Source organism: Phyllopteryx taeniolatus, chromosome 13 (assembly GCF_024500385.1).
Source record: "Phyllopteryx taeniolatus isolate TA_2022b chromosome 13, UOR_Ptae_1.2, whole genome shotgun sequence".
NCBI classification, from domain to species: Eukaryota; Metazoa; Chordata; class Actinopteri; order Syngnathiformes; family Syngnathidae; genus Phyllopteryx; species Phyllopteryx taeniolatus.
The window spans coordinates 15,213,294-15,232,292 of NC_084514.1; the positions used below are offsets into that span (position 1 = coordinate 15,213,294).

At 40.6% G+C, this 18,999-nt stretch overlaps 4 protein-coding genes across 10 annotated transcripts in view; 2 read left to right on the plus strand and 2 right to left on the minus strand.

Moving 5' to 3' along the window:
* Window positions 1-307: 307 nt before the first annotated feature.
* zbtb8os (zinc finger and BTB domain containing 8 opposite strand) lies at window positions 308-6,387 on the minus strand. The gene is made up of 7 exons (XM_061794227.1): window positions 6,185-6,387; window positions 2,787-2,811; window positions 2,587-2,708; window positions 2,438-2,520; window positions 2,113-2,165; window positions 1,977-2,013; window positions 308-1,906 (listed from the first exon to the last, which is right to left on the minus strand). Exons 1-7 carry the CDS (start codon window positions 6,264-6,266, stop codon window positions 1,820-1,822), a joined length of 489 nt encoding a protein of 162 aa, XP_061650211.1. The 5' UTR covers window positions 6,267-6,387; the 3' UTR covers window positions 308-1,819.
* A 32-nt stretch (window positions 6,388-6,419) lies between these two features.
* Window positions 6,420-10,190, plus strand: rbbp4 (retinoblastoma binding protein 4). Its single transcript, XM_061794198.1, has 11 exons — window positions 6,420-6,550; window positions 6,959-7,106; window positions 7,183-7,328; window positions 7,986-8,159; window positions 8,262-8,377; window positions 8,466-8,626; window positions 8,704-8,830; window positions 8,904-8,981; window positions 9,211-9,345; window positions 9,422-9,532; window positions 9,635-10,190. Exons 1-11 carry the CDS (start codon window positions 6,535-6,537, stop codon window positions 9,695-9,697), a joined length of 1,275 nt encoding a protein of 424 aa, XP_061650182.1. The 5' UTR covers window positions 6,420-6,534; the 3' UTR covers window positions 9,698-10,190.
* On the minus strand, window positions 9,563-14,743 carry LOC133487518 (syncoilin-like). Of its 5 annotated transcripts, none has more exons than XM_061794216.1 (6): window positions 14,393-14,743; window positions 13,109-14,295; window positions 12,442-12,887; window positions 10,938-11,348; window positions 10,744-10,868; window positions 9,563-10,506 (listed from the first exon to the last, which is right to left on the minus strand). In XM_061794216.1, exons 3-6 carry the CDS (start codon window positions 12,880-12,882, stop codon window positions 10,443-10,445), a joined length of 1,041 nt encoding a protein of 346 aa, XP_061650200.1. In that variant the 5' UTR covers window positions 12,883-12,887; window positions 13,109-14,295; window positions 14,393-14,743; the 3' UTR covers window positions 9,563-10,442. The 5 variants fall into 5 exon arrangements, with proteins under 5 accessions (XP_061650200.1, XP_061650201.1, XP_061650199.1 ...); XM_061794217.1 differs by lacking the exon at window positions 14,393-14,743 and having other exon boundaries at window positions 13,649-13,729; window positions 13,940-14,221; XM_061794215.1 differs by lacking the exon at window positions 14,393-14,743 and having other exon boundaries at window positions 13,109-13,729; window positions 13,940-14,221.
* The window catches only part of LOC133487506 (uncharacterized protein KIAA1522 homolog), a 35,903-nt gene continuing 31,272 nt past the window's right edge, over window positions 14,369-18,999 (plus strand). For 2 of the 3 annotated variants that reach the window (XM_061794177.1, XM_061794178.1), the window contains exon 1: window positions 16,508-16,651. In XM_061794177.1, the coding sequence (XP_061650161.1) occupies window positions 16,637-16,651 (15 nt within the window). In that variant the 5' untranslated portion in view covers window positions 16,508-16,636. Of the gene's footprint in view, window positions 14,509-16,507; window positions 16,652-18,999 lie in introns of those variants that run through there. The other variant, XM_061794179.1, reaches the window with a different exon arrangement.

Sequence of the window (18,999 nt, forward strand, 5' to 3'; positions counted from 1 at the left end):
AAAAAAAAAAAAAAAATCAGAAAAATAAATACTCAAAGTACAGATACCTGAATAAATCTACTTGATCGCAGTAAGAAAGTATTTGCACTTTGTTACTTCCCGCCCCTAACAACCACAACCAGCAATTTTTACATAAATTCAATGATTGTGCAATTGGCTGGCGAACAGTTCAGGGTGTACTCCGCCTCTCGCCCAAAGTCAGCTGAGGATAAGCGTTGTAGAAATTGGATGGGTAGTTTATTACTTTCTTCATTAACTTGCTCGAGTACATGGAATAGATGGGGTAATGTTTGAAGAACATGCAAGGTAGGTGTTGCATAACATTTATTATCAGTGTCAGGAGTAACTACTGTAATACCAGTAACTATCATTTTTTGACACAATAACAAATATGTGTCATTAGAACCATTCACAAAACATGCAAAACTGCTTTAATATTACATTATTTTCAAAATATTTATTACTTAGCAAAAGTAACAACAAAAAATAAAATGTCTATTTACAACAGGACCACCAACCGTTTTGAAACAGAGCTGTTTCTTAGATACTGATGAATGTAAAGGGCGACCAATTTGATACACACTTCTTCCTGCCTAATTTCCACATTGAAAATAATTGTCAGTCTCTTGATTGTTTGTTACGTAATATTCTAGTTTCCTGAGATGGCGAATTTTGATAGCTAAAAGCTATAAATCAAAATTATACATGTATATTAAAAAAATCATGCAATATTTCACGGTGTGTTTAGTGCATCGCTTTATTATGAGTTAAACTTTTTGAAATGAACTACCTAACTAAATTAGGCATTTGATACAATTCTAATTTATTGAGATGTACCTGTAAATTGTCCAAAAGTGTACGTGAGTGTGAATGGTCTTTTGTACTTATGTGCCCTGCAATTGACTGGCGACTAACCCCGTATGTACCCTGCAGGCTTCCTTATACTCGCACGGGCGGCGATCCTGCCCACAGTTTGTCTTCATACTCGAGCGCAACCCATGCGCACAGTTTTGAAAATGTGCTGCAGTTCTCCTCCAAGTCGGGGTTATCGCTCCAGCTGGTACTGGCTCTGACACCACAGGGTGGAGTTTCCTCTGCATTTTATGGCCAAACAAGGAAACAACGCAACAACAATGGCAACCGTGGAACGGTGCCTGCTAGAACAAATGGACCTAGATGACCAAATGATGCGCTTAATTATATTGCAAAAATCGATCAAGAAGGCGGCGGCGGAGGTGTTTTGCATTTTAAAGATGGTATTGTATTGAACACAGGGGAAAGCTGAGTACGTCATCACAGCATGTGACTAAAACGGACCAATCACGAGAGATGATCTCTGCGGCATCCTGCGCGCAGCGACAATTTGTGCCGTGTGCGTGTCAAGTGTCGCGTGGCCCAACGAGTCGGTCACCTGATGCAATGCGGGCGCTGTCGCGGGAGTATAATGAGGCCTTGCCTCTCGCCCAAACTAAGTAGGGGTAAGACTCCAGCTAAGCCACGACTTTAATGAGGACCAGCGCTATAGAAAATGGATGGATGGATATTCATTAGTGATGTACTTAAGAGGCATTATGTTCTCAATGCAATAAATATTCCCTAACAGCCATACTTTTTGATTATCATAATCAATCATGATTGAATCATTCGGATACTGTGTAAATTGATTGATTTAGTATCAAATTCTGAACCTGTCACAGAACATAAGCGCAGCAAATAATATATTACAATTCCATGATCAAGTTCTTAAATAAAAAAAGGCCGTATAATTTGGCCGCAAATGTATGAAGAAGTCGCGTAATCAACAGCTTGAGGTACAGTATCAGATATCAACAATTGTAAATATCTCTGGTTTTTCTTTATCGTGGATTTGCATTGCAGAATATGTAATGGCTTTCACTTCTGTACCCTAGAAAAAAAAAAAAATCTGTCACTATAGTCATTTTCCTCTGAACAACCTTCTGGCAGGAATATCGTACCTGTGGATGCTTCAACAGCGAGAATTCTTCACCCCACCTTCAACACAAAAGATTAGGGCACAGGATGAGAAAGGTGGGATAAATGAGATTCACAGATACATTTCAGGTAAACTTTTCACGCAGAAGTCAACATTACCCAATGGAGCGAATCCTAAAATGCATTCTGTCAATGTACAACACTTTCACCTCCTGTCGGAAAAAAGATAAATAAAACCACAATTAAGATTGTAACAATAATAAAAATGTTATTTTGGAAATATTGTAACAATGTCAACACATTCCTACACTGTAAACTGGTTTAATGTTTGGCTTTGTGTTAAATGCAAAATTCTGAGGCTTCTCCATCATGCAGTTTGCAGAGGATTGCCATCTACAATACAAACAGAACTTTGTATGCTTCTTGAAACACTTCGGTGTTTTTTTTTCTTAGGCTTTACACAAGCTGTGAGAAAAATACTCACCCTGGGAACAAAGAACATATCTGCACTGAACTTGTACAGCCAGTCATCCAGGAAGTGGAAGAGCAGAGATTCCAAGTCGTCCCCTGTTGATGGCCAGAGGAAAGCATTACTATTTGTACTGAATTATTGATTGCGATCAGATTTCTCACCCTCTGACTCCACTTCTACAGTATCAGTCGGTTCCACAGTTTCGGTGTCCGTCATATACCCAAACATGCCCATGGCACATTGCTCAAAGGCTTCCTCCAGAGTGTCTCCCCAGGAGTGGATTCTTGGAAGGGTAATAAAATGTTAACACACCAATCACAGTGTCTGAAAACTGTGAACTCTGACATGACAGGACACTTACTGTACATCTGCTGTATGATCCAAGTCTGTAACAAAAGAAAACATGGTCATAATTTTGGACAAAATTTACATATTGCTTTTGAGAGAAAGTAATGGTGGGAATATGTTACATGGCATTACAGTGGGTACGGAAAGTTTTCAGACCCCCACTCTTTTTCATATTGCAGACATTTGCTAAAATCATTTAAGTTCATTTTTTCCCCACATTAATCTACACACAGCACCCCATATTGACAGAAAAAAACGTAATTGTTGACATTTTTGCAGATTTATTAAAAATGAAAAACTGCAAAATCACACAAGTATTCAGACCCTTTGCTCAGTATTTACCCTTTTGTGCTAATACAGCCATGAGCCTTTTTGGCAATGATGCAGCAAACGTTTTTCACACCTGGATTTGGGGATCATCTGCCATTCTTCCTTGGAGATCCCCTCCAGTTCTGTCAGGTTGGATGGTGAACGTTGGTGGGCAGCCTTTTTCAGGTCTTGTCCAGAGATGCTCAATTGGGTTGAAGTTAGGGCTCTGGCTGGGCCATTCAAAAACAGTCGCAGAGTTGTTCTGAAGCCACTCCTTCGGTATTTTAAGCTGTGTGCTTAGGGTCATTGTCTTTTTTGAAGGTGAACCTTTGGCCCAGTCTGAGGTTCTGAGTACTCTGGAGAAGGTTTTTGTCCAGGATATCCCTGTACTTGGCCGCATTTATCTTTTCTTCGATTGCAAGCAGTCTCCCTGTCCCTGCAGCTGAAAAAACACCCCCACAGCATGATGCTGCCACCACCATGCTTCACTGTTGGGACTGTATTGGACAGGTGATGAGCAGTGCCTGGTTTTCTCCACACATGCCACTTAAAATTAAGGCCAACAATTTCTATCTTGGTCTCATCAGACCAGAGAATCTTATTTCTCACCATCTTGGAGTCCTTCAGGTGTTTTTTAGCAAACTCCATGCGGGCTTTCATGTGTCTTGCACTGAGGAGAGAGGCTTCCGTCGGGCCACTCTGCCATAAAGCCCCGACTGATGGAGGCCTGCAGTGATGCTTGACTTTCTAGAACTTTCTCCCATCTCCTGACCGCATCTCTGTAACTCAGCCACAATTATCTTTGGGTTCTTCTTTACCTCTCTCACCAAGGCTCTTCTCCCTCATTGCTCAGTTTGGCCGGACGGCCAGCTCTAGGAAGGGTTCTGATCATCTCAAACGTCTTCCATTTCAGCATTGTGGTGGCCACTGTGCTCTCAGGAACCTTAAGTGCAGCAGAAGTTTTTTTGTAACCTTGGCCAGATCTGTGCCTTTCCGCAATTCTGTCTCTGAGCTCTTCAGGCAGTTCCTTTGACCTCATGATTCTCATCTGCTCTGACGTGCACTGTGAGTTGTAAGGTCTTATATAGACAGGGATGTGGCTTTCCTAATCAAGTCCAATCAGTGTAATCAAACACAGCTGGACTCCAATGAAGGTGTAGAACCATTTTAAGGATGATCAGAAGAAATGGACAACACCCGTGGTCAATATACGAGTGTCACACCAAAGGGTCTGAATACTTATGGCTGTGTGATATTTCAGTTTTTCTTTTTCAATAAATCAGCAAAAAGCTCCACAATTACGTTTTTTTTCTGTCAATATGGGTGCTGTGTGTACATTAATGAGGAAAAAAAAATAGCTAAAATGATTTTAACAAATGGCTGCAATATAAAAAAAAAAGAGTGGAAAAATTTAAGGGAGTCTGAAAACTTTCTGTACCCACTGTATGTTTACTTTAGAAAATCAGTTCAGTCGATTTTAACTGTAAATCAAAATTAGCCATACTTGATACTAGGGCTGAACAATTAATCGATTTTACAGATTAATTTGTTTATTCGCTCAAAGTGCTTCCCCGCTTACTTGCACTGCTTCCACTAGCAACATGCCTGTGATCAGAGTGGAGGTAGTTTACAAAAGCATAGGCAGTGTTGCCAAATTAGCAAATTTGTCACTACAATCAGTGACTTTTCCGATCCCTCTCACGACTGTTTTTCCAAAAAAGCGACTAGGGACTTTAATTCCTGCTGGAAATACACAAATGAGTGGAATAATTTTCACAGGTTGTGTTCCGTATGATACGGAAAGAGACCTGTGGAAGGCAATCACTCTGAATATTGGCAAAGACATTTGCAGTACATGGTGCTTGTATCCACATTGGAAACTTTTGACCTGAGGTAGGTGCTTCCAAGCTGCAAATATTTTGCAGACATTGCCTGCCTAATTTGTATAACTCTACTGTACACGAGAAAAGAGTGCAAGAGAGCTGGTAGGGTTTTCCACAACAGTCATACACGTCAAGCCATGCAGTTTAACAGCTCATTTTATCGTGTGAAATTGTTGAACATTTCAAACATTCTTAAGGATTGTGTATTCATAACTTTTGACAAAAGGGGCATTTTCTCAGGGCTATCACCGATGGTATATTGATACACTCCACATCAGTGCATACAGCTTGAGTTCAGTTGCCATCCAGTGTCAATGTAAATCTTGAGCGCATGAATGGTGGTCTGTCTCTATAAGTGCCTCTGAGAATGACTGCCAGAGTCCAGGTGTAGTCCCCCTTTCCCCTGGCATCAGCTGAGAGGCTCCAGCTCACACAAAACAAAACAAAACTAAAATGGACAGATAGAACATGGACAGATAGAACACTTATTTTCCCATTATCTGTAATGAAAATGTATGTATTTCTATGACTTCGGTGGAAGTAAATGCAATTTCACGCAAAAAAAATATCTATATCGGTATGGGGCCTTATTTGAAATAATCAGATACTCGTGAAAGCTGCCAATACCAGTTATCGATACGGCAAAAAAACTAAATCTGACACAGAGTATGTCCTCCTCGGCAGTAGTTGGTGATACACTGTGGTGGTTTGACATATCAAATATGACAAATAATGATCAAAGAAAGGTCTTTGTTCACTATATATATATATATATATAATAGGCGGCACGACTTAGGGTAATTTAGAGTTGTCAATTAAGCTACCATACATGTTTTTGGGACATGGGAGGAAACCGCAGTGCCCGGAGAAAACCCACGCAGGCACGGGGAGAACATGCAAACTCCACACAGGCAGCGCCGGGGATTGAACCCCGGTCCTCAGAACTGTGAGGCAGATGCTCTAACCAGTCGCCCCAAGAAAAGCCAAGAAGAGTAAAAAAACAGACACCCAAAAAAGTTGTTGTCACTTGCTTTTCTATAAGAGGGTAACTTGATTAAATTGGAAATTTGATTTTTGTGTTAAAAATAAGAGATTTTATTAAGGCCATATCGTCAAACCCGACTTGTCACTTCTGTTGAAGACGGCTAATGGAATACAGCACGATAATATCTTGTGTGAATAAGTTAAGATAGCACTTCTACTATTACGTTTCACTCACATTCATATTTCTTGTTGATTGGAGGGTACTTCGATTTGGTTTCTATCTGCGCCTCTGTCAGGTCTAGCTGGCGGTCGTCCATTTAGCTCCCGGGGTTGTTTGCCGTAGGAAGACCAGAGATTCTGAAAGGGACAACAGGAACTTCAGTCTTGTGCCGCACTCCCCGGACAGCGTCCACACTTTCCAACATGGTCGCTGGGGGCGGGGCGCGAATGCTGTGTCGCTCTTCCGGTTGAGTTTCCTTTACAGCGATTGGACAATCGTGGTCTTGGAGTTGGCGCCATTGCAAGCGCTCGCCCCTGAAATCCGCATTTTTACAAGTCCGCTATTAGCTTCCCAACAAAGACGCCATGGCTGACAAAGACGGTAAGGATGGCCACTTTTCAGATTTACTCGGCTAAAATTGGTTTTGGCTGCCCTGAGATCTCAAAAGCGTTGGACTCGTTCGACCGGTGTCGGCGAGTCTGATCTCATTGTTGCAAACGCTCAAGCTAGCTGTTAGCTGCCGTAGCCTTAGCTGCCACGAGCGTGCTCAACACAGCCTTTAATCTACTAGTGCGTGGAAGACAAACTAATTTCTTGATCCACTTGGAGTTGGGGATAGCGCTTTTTAAAATTTTATTCTCTTAGTCGTCTCACTTTACAAACGTGTCCTTATGTTAGCTTAACACCAAAATAAACCCTGGAGCTAATTATCAAGTTAGGCAGTGTCTGGCTGTTGTACAACCCGACCGTCTGTCACGTATATTACCGCTTTTAATGCTGTATTTGTAGCTGCCTTTGACGATGCTGTGGAGGAGAGGGTGATCAACGAGGAGTACAAGATCTGGAAGAAGAACACCCCTTTCCTCTACGACCTGGTCATGACTCATGCTCTGGAGTGGCCCAGTCTCACTGCCCAGTGGCTGCCAGATGTCACCAGGTACATGAACACCGCCTTCATTGAAACATCACGAAGATTTGAATGTAAATGACATGTATTAATATTATCGTCACAGACCAGAAGGAAAGGATTACAGTGTACACAGGCTGGTTCTAGGGACACACACTTCAGATGAGCAGAATCACCTTGTGATTGCTAGTGTTCAGCTCCCCAATGATGATGCACAGTTCGATGCCTCCCACTATGACAGTGAGAAAGGAGGTAAGGCATAGTATAGTGTTTGCCAGTGTCTTTTAATCTTTATTTAGCCAAGGCACAAATTTTATATCACGAAAAAAAACCTCATAGACCACCACCAAACGAAACTGTTACAAAAGGTGGATAAGACAGGTTAATTATGTGTCTTCTGTCATCGAGTGAAAGAGCATTTCATTATTCTGCTCGTCACTATGTGACTGGCATAGCTAGTTGAGCAAAGATACATTTGTGGTAAACATAATTGTTGACGCAATTAAATGAAACTGAATAATTTCCTGTGGCACAACTGGCAGTCTTTCATGGTACACTGGGAATCACTGGTGTAGGCATTAGGATTATTACTCACGTTAAAAATGTTGTTCTGTGCAAAACTTGGAGGCATCTTTAGAGAATTCTTACTGATAAAAGACAGACAGAAAATGTTGCAGTGGCAACTGTTTAGTGTGACCTCCCTTTACAAAAAAAAATAGTGGACTAGTTTTCATGTCTTTTTAAATACATGAGAAATGTACAAATTTGTTATAAACAGACTTGCAGGTCCCTTGAGATTTCAGTAGGTGGAAGTGGTTATTTTGTAATGTCATCCTGTGCACAATATTTTATCTGTTAATCTGAATTATTTCTTTCTCTCCCTTTTAAATGGGTGCATGTGTGTTACAGAGTTTGGTGGTTTTGGTTCTGTGAGTGGAAAGATAGAGATCGAGATCAAAATTAATCATGAAGGAGAAGTCAACAGAGCCCGCTACATGCCTCAGAATCCCTGCATTATCGCTACCAAGACCCCCACCAGTGATGTGCTGGTCTTTGATTATACTAAGCACCCATCCAAGCCAGGTGACGATCAGGCCGCGTCGCACGGTCTTTCTCTCTCTCTCTCTCTCTCTCTCTCTCTCGCTCTATAGTGATTCTTTATTTTATTTTATTTTTTCATTATAGACCCCTCTGGAGAGTGCACTCCGGATCTTCGCTTGCGAGGTCACCAGAAAGAGGGCTACGGCCTCTCCTGGAATCCAAACCTAAGCGGCTGCCTCCTCAGTGCTTCGGATGACCATGTGAATTTTATTATAACTAAACAAGTGAAATGACCATTTCTTAATTTTTCTTGTGCCAGTTTCTTACTTTTGTCTGCTTTCTTTTCAGACCATCTGCTTGTGGGACATTAGCACAGTGCCCAAGGAGGGAAAGATAGTCGATGCCAAGACGATCTTCACGGGCCACACCGCCGTGGTGGAGGACGTCTCCTGGCACCTGCTCCATGAGTCTCTCTTTGGGTCTGTGGCTGACGACCAGAAACTCATGATGTAAGCCAAATTGAATTATGTGTAAACAATAGAGCACAACATTGGTTTCAAACCTAATTATTTATTCCTTTGAAAAGCTGGGACACACGATCCAATAACACCTCCAAGCCCAGTCACGCAGTTGATGCCCACACTGCTGAGGTCAACTGCTTGTCTTTCAATCCGTATAGCGAGTTCATCCTGGCTACTGGCTCCGCAGACAAGGTGGGTCTTCACTCTTCATGCCGTTCTCACTATTCTCAGTGGAACTTGATTTGAATGTTGGATGTGTTTTTAGACTGTGGCTCTGTGGGATTTGCGGAATCTGAAGCTGAAGCTGCATTCTTTTGAGTCTCACAAAGATGAAATATTCCAGGTAAAAGTAATCAGTCAGTGTGATTATTGTTGCTGTTTGATTTATAATCATACTAAGAAAGAATTAGCTGAGTATATTAAAAAAACAAATTTTATTAATTGATGGCTGCGCCTAAAAGAAAATATTTCTAAAACACTACATAGTGTTAGTGAGTAGATTTGCTGTAGTATATGCTTGTGAGCCAGTCTAGTAGTGGAAATGTAACATCTGTCCCATTTTTGCCAAATAGGTGCAGTGGTCTCCTCATAACGAAACTATCCTGGCCTCAAGCGGCACAGACCGGAGGCTAAACGTGTGGGACCTCAGTAAGATCGGCGAGGAGCAGTCTCCCGAGGATGCAGAGGATGGTCCTCCTGAGCTGCTGGTCTGTTGTGACATTTGGCTATTTAATTTGGGCATTTAGCTTGCTGTACAGTGCCTCACAAATGTTGTTTGTTTAGTTCATCCATGGTGGACACACAGCAAAGATATCGGACTTCTCTTGGAATCCCAACGAGCCATGGGTCATCTGTTCTGTGTCGGAGGACAACATCATGCAAGTGTGGCAAATGGTAATAACTTAATACGTGGGCAATGTAACGTTGGTTGTAATTTGATTTATTGTCCTAATTACAATTTTTGCAAACCTATGCATTCTTTTTTTTCTTCTGCAGGCTGAAAATATCTACAATGATGAAGACCCAGAAGGAGTAGCAGATTCTGAGGTTCAGGCATGAATCCATTCTCCAGCTTTTCTTCTGACCAGCTTATTCGAATGATCTATTTCCATTTTTGGGTGCATAAGCACTTCTCTTAAATCTACATTTTGGGCGCCAAGTGTTTTTGGAGAAAATCACGACTTGCTGTTGTGATGCAATTAAGATCAGTCTGAATTATTATTATTTTTTTTTAAAGATTTGTTAGTCATAATCCCAGTTATTTAACCCCGATGTAATGAAACTTATCAAAAAGTTGTCATTCTGGTTGTTTATTTCGTTGAGTGTATTTTCCTCATCTTTTCTGGAATTGGTTAGTTATGCTCAACACATTTCTACTAAGATCCATTTTTATACAAATGTACATACGGTTTCCACTTTATTTGTTCAAAAGAAGAATTTTCCTTCTTGTGTTGCATCATATACATTGTTTCCCTCTGCATTTTCTTTTTTGTTGTGCTACATCTGAACTCTTGTGTACTTAAGTATATTCATAATAAATATTTGGAGTAAATGGGTGTTTGTAATGTGAATGAAAGTGTCCTGCAATGGACGTGTGACCAGTTCAGGCCGGGTGTGCCCGCCTCTCCCCCAAAATCCGCTAGTTAAGTTCCAGCTCACCTGCGACCCTAATGAGGTCAAGTGTTGTAGAAAATGGATGGATTGTGTGTAAGAAGGAAATAAATTGTAATCCTTTTTATAACAAAGATAATGTTTTGTATTTGATAAACTTTTTAAAACAAATTGTATGCAAAGCTGTTCAACATTAGTTGGCCTGACAGGAAGAAGAATCCTCTGGCTGTTCTTCTCCAGTAGCTTCATCACAGACTCTAGAAAGAATATGTATGTTAGACTCCTGTAAAATCCGGTGTTGCCACTGGGTTAGGAATTAACACAGGCGGTTGTATCAAAAACATGCCATATTCACAGTTTACCAAGTCCTGTCTCAATGTATTTTTATTTGTTGATGCATTAACCTAACTCAACGCACTTAGATTTAGAACCACATTTCTGAGTATTCACATGATTTCTCAGGGAATGTCAAAATCAAACTTTTTGAAACTCACCTGAGATGTGCCATCTCTTCTAAAATATCATTTGTGCGAGCCTCCAAATCTCTTTTATGTCTTATTTGAACCTCAAAGTCCAGCATTAGTTTCCTCAGAGCCTCTTTTAGTTCCTCTTCAGCCTCCTGCATAGAGAAACATTTTGATGGGTATGAAGCATACTTTATATATCTTAAATTCTGGATGGGTTGTACCTTGTGTTGCGTGAGCATCTCCTCCCTCTCCTGCTGCATCAGGTTGAGCCTTTGCTTGAGACAGGACCTCTGCTCCTCCAGTCTTTGTACTTCCTGTTTTAGGGGATCTAGTTGGGCCCTTAAGATCACTGTCTGCTCATTGCTCACTCTCAAGGCCTTCTCTCCAAATTGCCTCCTCTTCAGCAGTGCTATGAGTCGGGGCTCATACCAGCCCTCCAACTCCCGAATGCTGACGCTGAGCCGGCGCTGGAGATGGACAGAGGCTCGACGGCACAGGCTGACATCGCTCATGGCTCTCTGTCTGCACGGCTTCTTGGCCAGATCCCTCAAAGAGTTGAGATGGTTTTGGTGGGACTCCTGGCGTTGAAACAACTCCTCTGTCAGGCATTGGACTTGGGCTTTGAGCTCTTCCTGTGAAAAGATGAGTCTCCAAAATAGCCTAAAAATATTATCACTAAAATTCAAAGTTAAAAACTTACCAAGATAATAATGCTCAGTGTTGGCATCCAGGTATTATTTGTTAACACCCAACTGCAAACCAGCGGCACTGGTTTGCAGTTGCCTCACATACGCTGCCTCACAGTTCGGAGGACCCGGGTTCAAATCCGGCCCCCTCTGTGTGGAGTTTGCATGTTCTCCCTGTGGCTCTGTGGGTTTTCTCCGGGTACTCCGATTTCCTCCCACATCCAAAAATCATGCATGGCAACATTTGTCACCTACAGACTTACTCAGTGAAGGATAGGGTAAAGTAGAGATCCAGAATTTCATAAACACAATCAGAATTATTTGGGAGTTCAATTAAGGTTCCCAGATGGGGCAGACCTCCAAGTTTTAAACAGTTTGTCACCTGCCAAATCACTGAGGGAATGTTATAGTTTGTCTTTTGTCTACAGCTTTTGACTCTTGATACACGAGGTCAGTTTTTTTTTTAAAGATAATTTGATAAGATACTATATATTTGTTTTCTCAATGACATTAACATGTTTCTTCTCATTAAAAAAAAATGTTAAAAAATAATACTTTTTTTATCAAGGTTGATGTAAAAATAATTATAGAAAGGATGTTATACACATACAAAGACAAATCCACGCCGGTGAAAGCAAATTCCTAGGAAGAAGAAACAAATCCTTGGTATATTAATATACAGGATCGTTGACTATGTCATTCAAACTGAGTATTATTATCTTTGCTTCGGCTCTTGAATTTGATCTCAATAGATTGTGCTAGTGTTTAAGATGTATTGGCCAGTCATATACTGTATTTAAAAAAGAAAGATTTTCTTTGAAAGATTCATGGCTGAAATTAGAAATTGTAACCAAAAAAAAAACAACTGCAAAAAAGATAGAAGACAATACATTAGCTGTGTAACCCAAAATTACTCACAATAACAATATCATGGTAAAAGCTAAATGATCATCATCACACTACATGCACTGCAGAATACAGAGAACAATAGCCTGCAGCATTATCTTGTGAGTCCAAAAGGACCTAGTTGGTGTCCTACCTTTGTAAGAGCCGCTTGAGCCACCTTGTACTTTTGTTCAGCGAGCATCACCTGGCTGTGGATGCAGGCTCTGGCAGTGTTGAAGAGTTTCCTCTTCACCTGCTGCACTTCCTCAAACACATCCATGTGATCCATCTGAGCCAGAGTAACCAGTCTCTGCTTCTCCACCAGATTTCCCCTCAGATGATCCACAACGTGCTTCATGGGCTCCTGTAGAAACAGGAACTCTTGTATCAGCTCTTCTCTCCGCATCTCCAAAGAGGACACCTGCTCGATACAGTGCTCAAACATCTGTCCTATGTTCTCCATGTCGGACTTGTCCAGCTTAGGAATGTTGTCCCTGTCCAAGTTGCCATTATCAGTGCTTTGTTTGATGTCTTCAACAAATTGAATGAGGTCTGTGGGAGGCTCCTGAGTTGGTGCCTTGTCCTGATTATCCATGCCGACTGCAAGACAAGGCAAAAAAGAGAACTGATTAACGACTCATTTATTTTTGGAAGAGTCATTAATCAGATGATGATCTAGGAAATCACCCTAGTAAAATATTAAATTGTGGTTTGACCTGCTCACTCAAAGTATTTAGCATAACAAGAACAAGGAAAGTAAAAGTCAATAACATTTAGCATTAAGCAATTACAGGTCATTTTGGTCCTCAACCGATACTCACTCAGTTTGAAAGTGGCAGTCCAGAGAGATGTAGATCAAATTGGTCCACGGTTTAAAGAATACAAATCTCCTTGCTGTGTTTGTGTCGCTAGCAAAACAGAGGTCCACTTTGCGCTTATTAATAACGACTGGAGTCAGTGTGGTAACACTATCTCCATGGGTTAGGCTCAATTCTGTCAGGCCCCCACGGGGGATCAAAAAGCAGTGTCAGTGCCTCTTGCAGCCTAGTACACATGCACTGTATGACCCCATAATATATACTGTGCATTATAACCTCCTGGGTGAAATAAATTATTGTATTTACAGTTTTTTTCAGTTTTATCAAACAAAACTGTTGAGGAGCTATGTGCATTGACTATTGACTATAAGAGATCATTTTCTTCATGCAGTGCACTAGAAGAGGCGAGCATTGTGGCAGGACAACTCGTGTCTGCTCCACCATGAAAACCCTGAGCATCTGGCAGTTCCTGGCTGAGCAGAACATCGGCGTGCTGGTGCAACCTTCCTAGTCACCCGACCTGGCTCTGTGATTTTTCTTTACTTCTTTCCCAAGCTCGAGGGGGTCATCCAAGGGACCCAGTCCGAAGATGTGGACGACATCCAGATGGCCGTGACGACAGAGCTGCAAAGGATCCCAGATGAATCCTTGAAGAATCTTCCAGTCTCTCGTATTTCCGTTACAACCTGCTGATGACACTCTGCGACACAGTGACCACTTCCCTCTGAAAACATACTGTTAGAAAGCCTCACAATGGCTAAGTACTGTTGATCAATTGTTAAGATTCATCTTGGTTTCATGACATCAAAATGTGAACAACATGATGAAAAATACCTTTAAATACCAGGAACCAGGAAACAGGAAATGTATTGGTCACTTAATGCATCAAACACCTGTTGAAAATTTTGCCATTCAGCTGTTCCTTGATACAAAACAGCAAGCTATGCAATAAGTACTGAAACATTATCTATTTATCTAACTAGCTAGCTAGCTAGCGATAGAATGTATCTATCGTTGATGTACTTCTCCCTTTTGGCCACTAGATGTCCTCCTTACACTGAACCCGGGGCCGCACCCACACCTGAGTGGCCAGCCTCCTCCAGGTGGGCCACTACATGTCCACCCGAGCGCCACCTCTTCTTGCCATTTTCCGTCCGCGTCCCGGCGGGGCGTCCTCAAACGACTGACACCTAGGAAACAAATACTGGAGCTGACAAACCGTGTCGGTACTCGAATCCGGTGTGGCTTAATCCTGACTCTTCCTTAACTTTCGCGGAAATGTTTCACCTGAAGTTTGCCTGCTCGGGTCGGTGAAAAGTTTTGCAGTCAAAGTGGAAAGACGGCTGCAAATGGAGAGGGGCTGAAGGGAACCCAAGCCATCCGGTTCATTCAAGTTTAACAAGGTAGGCATCTTTGTCGTCAATGTCGTTCGTTTTTTCTCTCTCTTTCTGCGTCACATGGCAATGCAACTAATACACATGAGGGGTTATTGGAACACATTTGTACAAAAATAACAAAAGCTCGATGGAATCGCCATTTCTATGGGTTTGACCACAGTAGCTCAGAGCACAAAACTGTAATGTGAGAAATTGATTCAGGTTGAGTAGAGGCATGTAAGGCATGAACAAAAACTAAAAAGTAGGTGTGGGACATTTGCTCAGTTTGGCCTTGAGGGATCATAAGTAAAGGTAATTTAAGACATGTCTCGCTTCTCTCATTGGCGGAGCTCATGACAATGAAGACTATTGTGTTGTTTCCCATCACTGGCTTGGTTTGACAGCGTGGAGCTCACACACTTGGCTTAATCCAGTCAGTGACAATATGTGTGTGTTGTCACTGGTGGCATGTAAGGAAGTACAAATACTCAGTGACTCGACTGAAGTAGATTTTTGGAGTATCTGGACTTTACTTGAGTAGTCATTCATACTTTTGACTTTTACTACCTACATTTGAAAATGAAAATCATTATTTCATACTCCTTATTTTGTCAAAATAGATTTTTTAAAAACTTTTGTCAACATCTCCACGACATGACAAAAAAAAAAGACATTGAATAGACATAGGTGAAGTCCACCATGGCTGAAATCTTGGTTGATTGAGATCTTGTGTTCTTATGAGGTGAAAAAAACGGACAGCAGCAGTTACAATGACAATGACGCAACAAATTGGGAGAAGCAAGATATTCCCCACTATTGGTCTTCCATCCATCCATTGTCTGTACCGCTTTATCCTCACAAGGGTCACGGGCGTGCTGGAGCCTATCCCAGGTATCTTCGGGCAAGAGGCGGGGTACACCCCGAACTGGTCGCCAGCCAATCGCAGGGCACATATAAACAAACAACCATTCGCGCACACATTCACACTTACGGGCAATTTAGAGTCTTTAATCAACCTACCATGCATGTTTTTGGGATGTGGGAGGAAACCGGAGTGCCCGGAGAAAACCAATGCAGGTACGGGCTGGTATTTGAACCCGTGTCCTCAGAAATGTGAGGCAGATGTGCTAACCAGTCGCCCACCGTGCCGCCACTATTGGTCTTACTTAGTTTTTTTAGATTGTCCGCAACAAACAATGATTTGTGTTGTATGGATTGTCTTGTGATAGTCTAAAAACACTAGTTTCTGGCATTCCAAAATGATAAATCTAATCTGTAAACATTTTTCTTTACAGGTAAATAAAAAAAATCAGTCGTTATAATTAGCTAACTTAGCATTTCCTGTTAGTTCACAACATTGGTAAAACTATGGGAACATGTTTTGATAGCATAGAAGCCTGAGTATGAGCCCTATGGAAGATAATAAAAGAGGGAAAATTTCCTGTGCAGTGAAGTTTTTTTTTTCTCCCATTGTGTCAAGTTATCAAAATGAGTATTGTACAGTATATATCATTTGCAGTAAACATTAATTTTTACTTTTGTACATTTGTACATAATTACATTTCAGTCTGTAATTTTTTACTTTTACTTCAGGAGTTGAATCAGCACTTTTTTTTGCTGTTTTTGCTACACAAGTAGCTCTACCTCTACAGTACTTAAGTACAGAGTGTTAATACTTTTTCCACCTCTGATGTGTGTGTAAGTGTATGTACTGTACTGTACATTATAATGCTGCTGTATGCTGTTTGAATTCGTACTTGATTAACCTGAGAGAGAAGCTCCCATGTTTGTCTGCTACCTGTCTGGACTTTGGAATTTGGTAGTTGAGGCCCCCCACCAAAGAAAACCCCACAAAACTCCACAACCAACAGTTCAGGTCGCACAGCAAGGAAAATCCTTTGGTTCTTAGCTTGTCTACTTGCAGCTATAGATGAGTCTGAGGCACAGCCATTTGTTTAGAAAGGGTGTGTCGCATACTAGTGCTCCTTCTTCACTAGCCTGCCATGCCGGGGCATGTATGTACCTAACCCATGGAGATTACAGGTGAATTATGTAATCACCGCAGGCACAGCAGATGCTTTGGCTTGAAAGGGAGATATAGGAAGTGTCAGACAAGACGGTAACACAGACGTGGCTACTGGGAAGAAGACAGGCAATGGTTCCGGCTGAGGTGAAGCTTTTTTTCTTCTTCTTAGCGCCAATAGGTCAGGAGATGGTTAGGGGAAGATCTGTGGGGTGTTACAGTAGGTACATGCTCATGATTATGTGTTTGTATGTAGATTAAGTGTGTGTGTGTGTGTGTTTGTGTTTGTGTCAGCCTAGGAGGATACTCAAGACTGATGAGTGAAACTGTTGATCAATAGGATTAGCTGATGAGTAACTCATCAGTGGCTTCTTATCACAAACAATATTTGGCTTACACAAACATGGATGGTTGTTGTTTAAAAAAATTGTGCTAACATGTTTTAAATAATTATGTTTCTTCATTTGACTGTTAGACTGGATGAACCTAGTTTTGAAAGGATTTTAATCTTAAACGGGGCACACACTTACCAACAATTGTCAGATTACGTTTAATTGAACATACTTTTTACTTGAGTATTTTTTTTTACGAAGAAATGCTGTTTTTACTCTGTTACACATGACTCTGTTAAGCCAATCTAATTTATGTACTAGTGATGTTTGACTCCATTTGATCAATCAAACGAAGCCAGCCTGTCACATTACCAAAGAACATTTTCAAAGTGACATATTTACGTAAAACATGGAAGAAATCTATATTTACTTGACAGATGGGCTCCAGCTAACCTTCAACCTGAGTAAAGATAAGCGGATGTCATTTTCTGTCATCTATGTCTTCCTAAAAATGTCGAACTACATTAACTCGGATCTTGAAACATACAAGAGGCCATCTTGGTTTTCGTTTGCTTATTGTATGTGTGGTCAACAATGAGTTCATCTGTTTCACGGACTCTTTGAATGTGACGTGAAACGGAACGACAGCTAATTCGGAAATAACTCTGCGCTGTTGCCGGACACAAGTAGGTGAGCAACTGGTTGTGTTGAGCTTTTGTATAAGATGTCTTACAAGTCATTTGCCACAAAAACAAGGAAACGAGCTTGCGCCCGCAAGTAGTTACCAGAGGTGTGGACACGTGACGTGACTTGGACTTGAGTCAGACTCGAGTCATGAATTTGATGAGTTTAGACTTGACTTGATAATATGTTAAAAGACTTGCAACCTGACTAGGACTTGAACAGCAGTGACTTGTGACTTAACTTGGACTTGAGCCCATTAACTTGAAAACACTTGCTACTTTGACCAAAACACTGAGAAACCATCACTTTGTAGCATTCTCCTTTTATATGTGCAACTTACTGCTTTACCACAGGAAAATATTAATAATTATTAATTATTATTTATTATGTCAAAGAGTCCTACGCCACCATTGCTAATGTGTAGTTAGTTTTTCTTATCTTTTAACAGTTAAAGCCCTGTTGGGCACTCTCTGGTAGTGGAATCGAAATGTTTGTAACTAGAAATACAAATGTTTGTAGACAAGAAAATGCAGTTTCCTGCTATATGCACAGTGCAAATTTAAGAAAGATACTGTTGATTGTCTGAAAGAGGAAACCAATTGGTCGTTCTTTATTAAATGAAATGTCTCATATTCTCTTGTGTATTCAATATTGCTTTTTAAACAAGCAAAAATATATTTTATCCGTACCGATAGAATTGTCAGTAGAATATTCGATGACTAATTACAGCACTACAGGATGAAAATTATTATTTGTGACTGGGCTGTTTAATGTCACTTCAGAACTAAAGTGAGAAAAAGTAAGTCATAGCATAGCATTTTCATAGAATAACTGAAAACGTACTATCAATCGGTTTTGAAGGGGCAATCAACTACTCACGATTGCTGGTTGAAGCTATGATTATGTGTGTGGTGCACTGTGTTGGTCATCTCAAGTACACCCCACAATATTAGAATAGTAAGCACACACGTGACAATTTTTTTTTCCTCATCACCGTTCATATTTAAAAAAATCATTTAAGATGTTTAAAATTAGTATGAGTATACCCCACTTTACTATTTTGTTTTGTGCATATTAGGGCTGGGCGATATGGCCTTAAAACAAAATTAGATTTATTTATTTATTTTTTATTTTTGTTCCCACAAATATCACAGCATATCTGATTATATATATATAATCAGATATATATATATATATATATAAAGAAAATGACAATGTCATTATTTTAAAAAGTTTCTTTCTGGGATTTACTTTGAAACGTTTTTTTTTTTTTTTTTTTTTTTTTTTAAATGTAATTCAGTGCACCTTTTTTTAAACTTGCATCAATTCCCACAGAATTAGATATCACTATTTTTTTTCTTTACAGATGTCAAAATTAGTGCTCCCACTTTTGAAAATGTTCAGGAGGATTTACTCTGTGATTGCCTTTCGCCTAGCTCCATTTAATTTAGTAGGGAAAGCAATATGAAAATAACTACG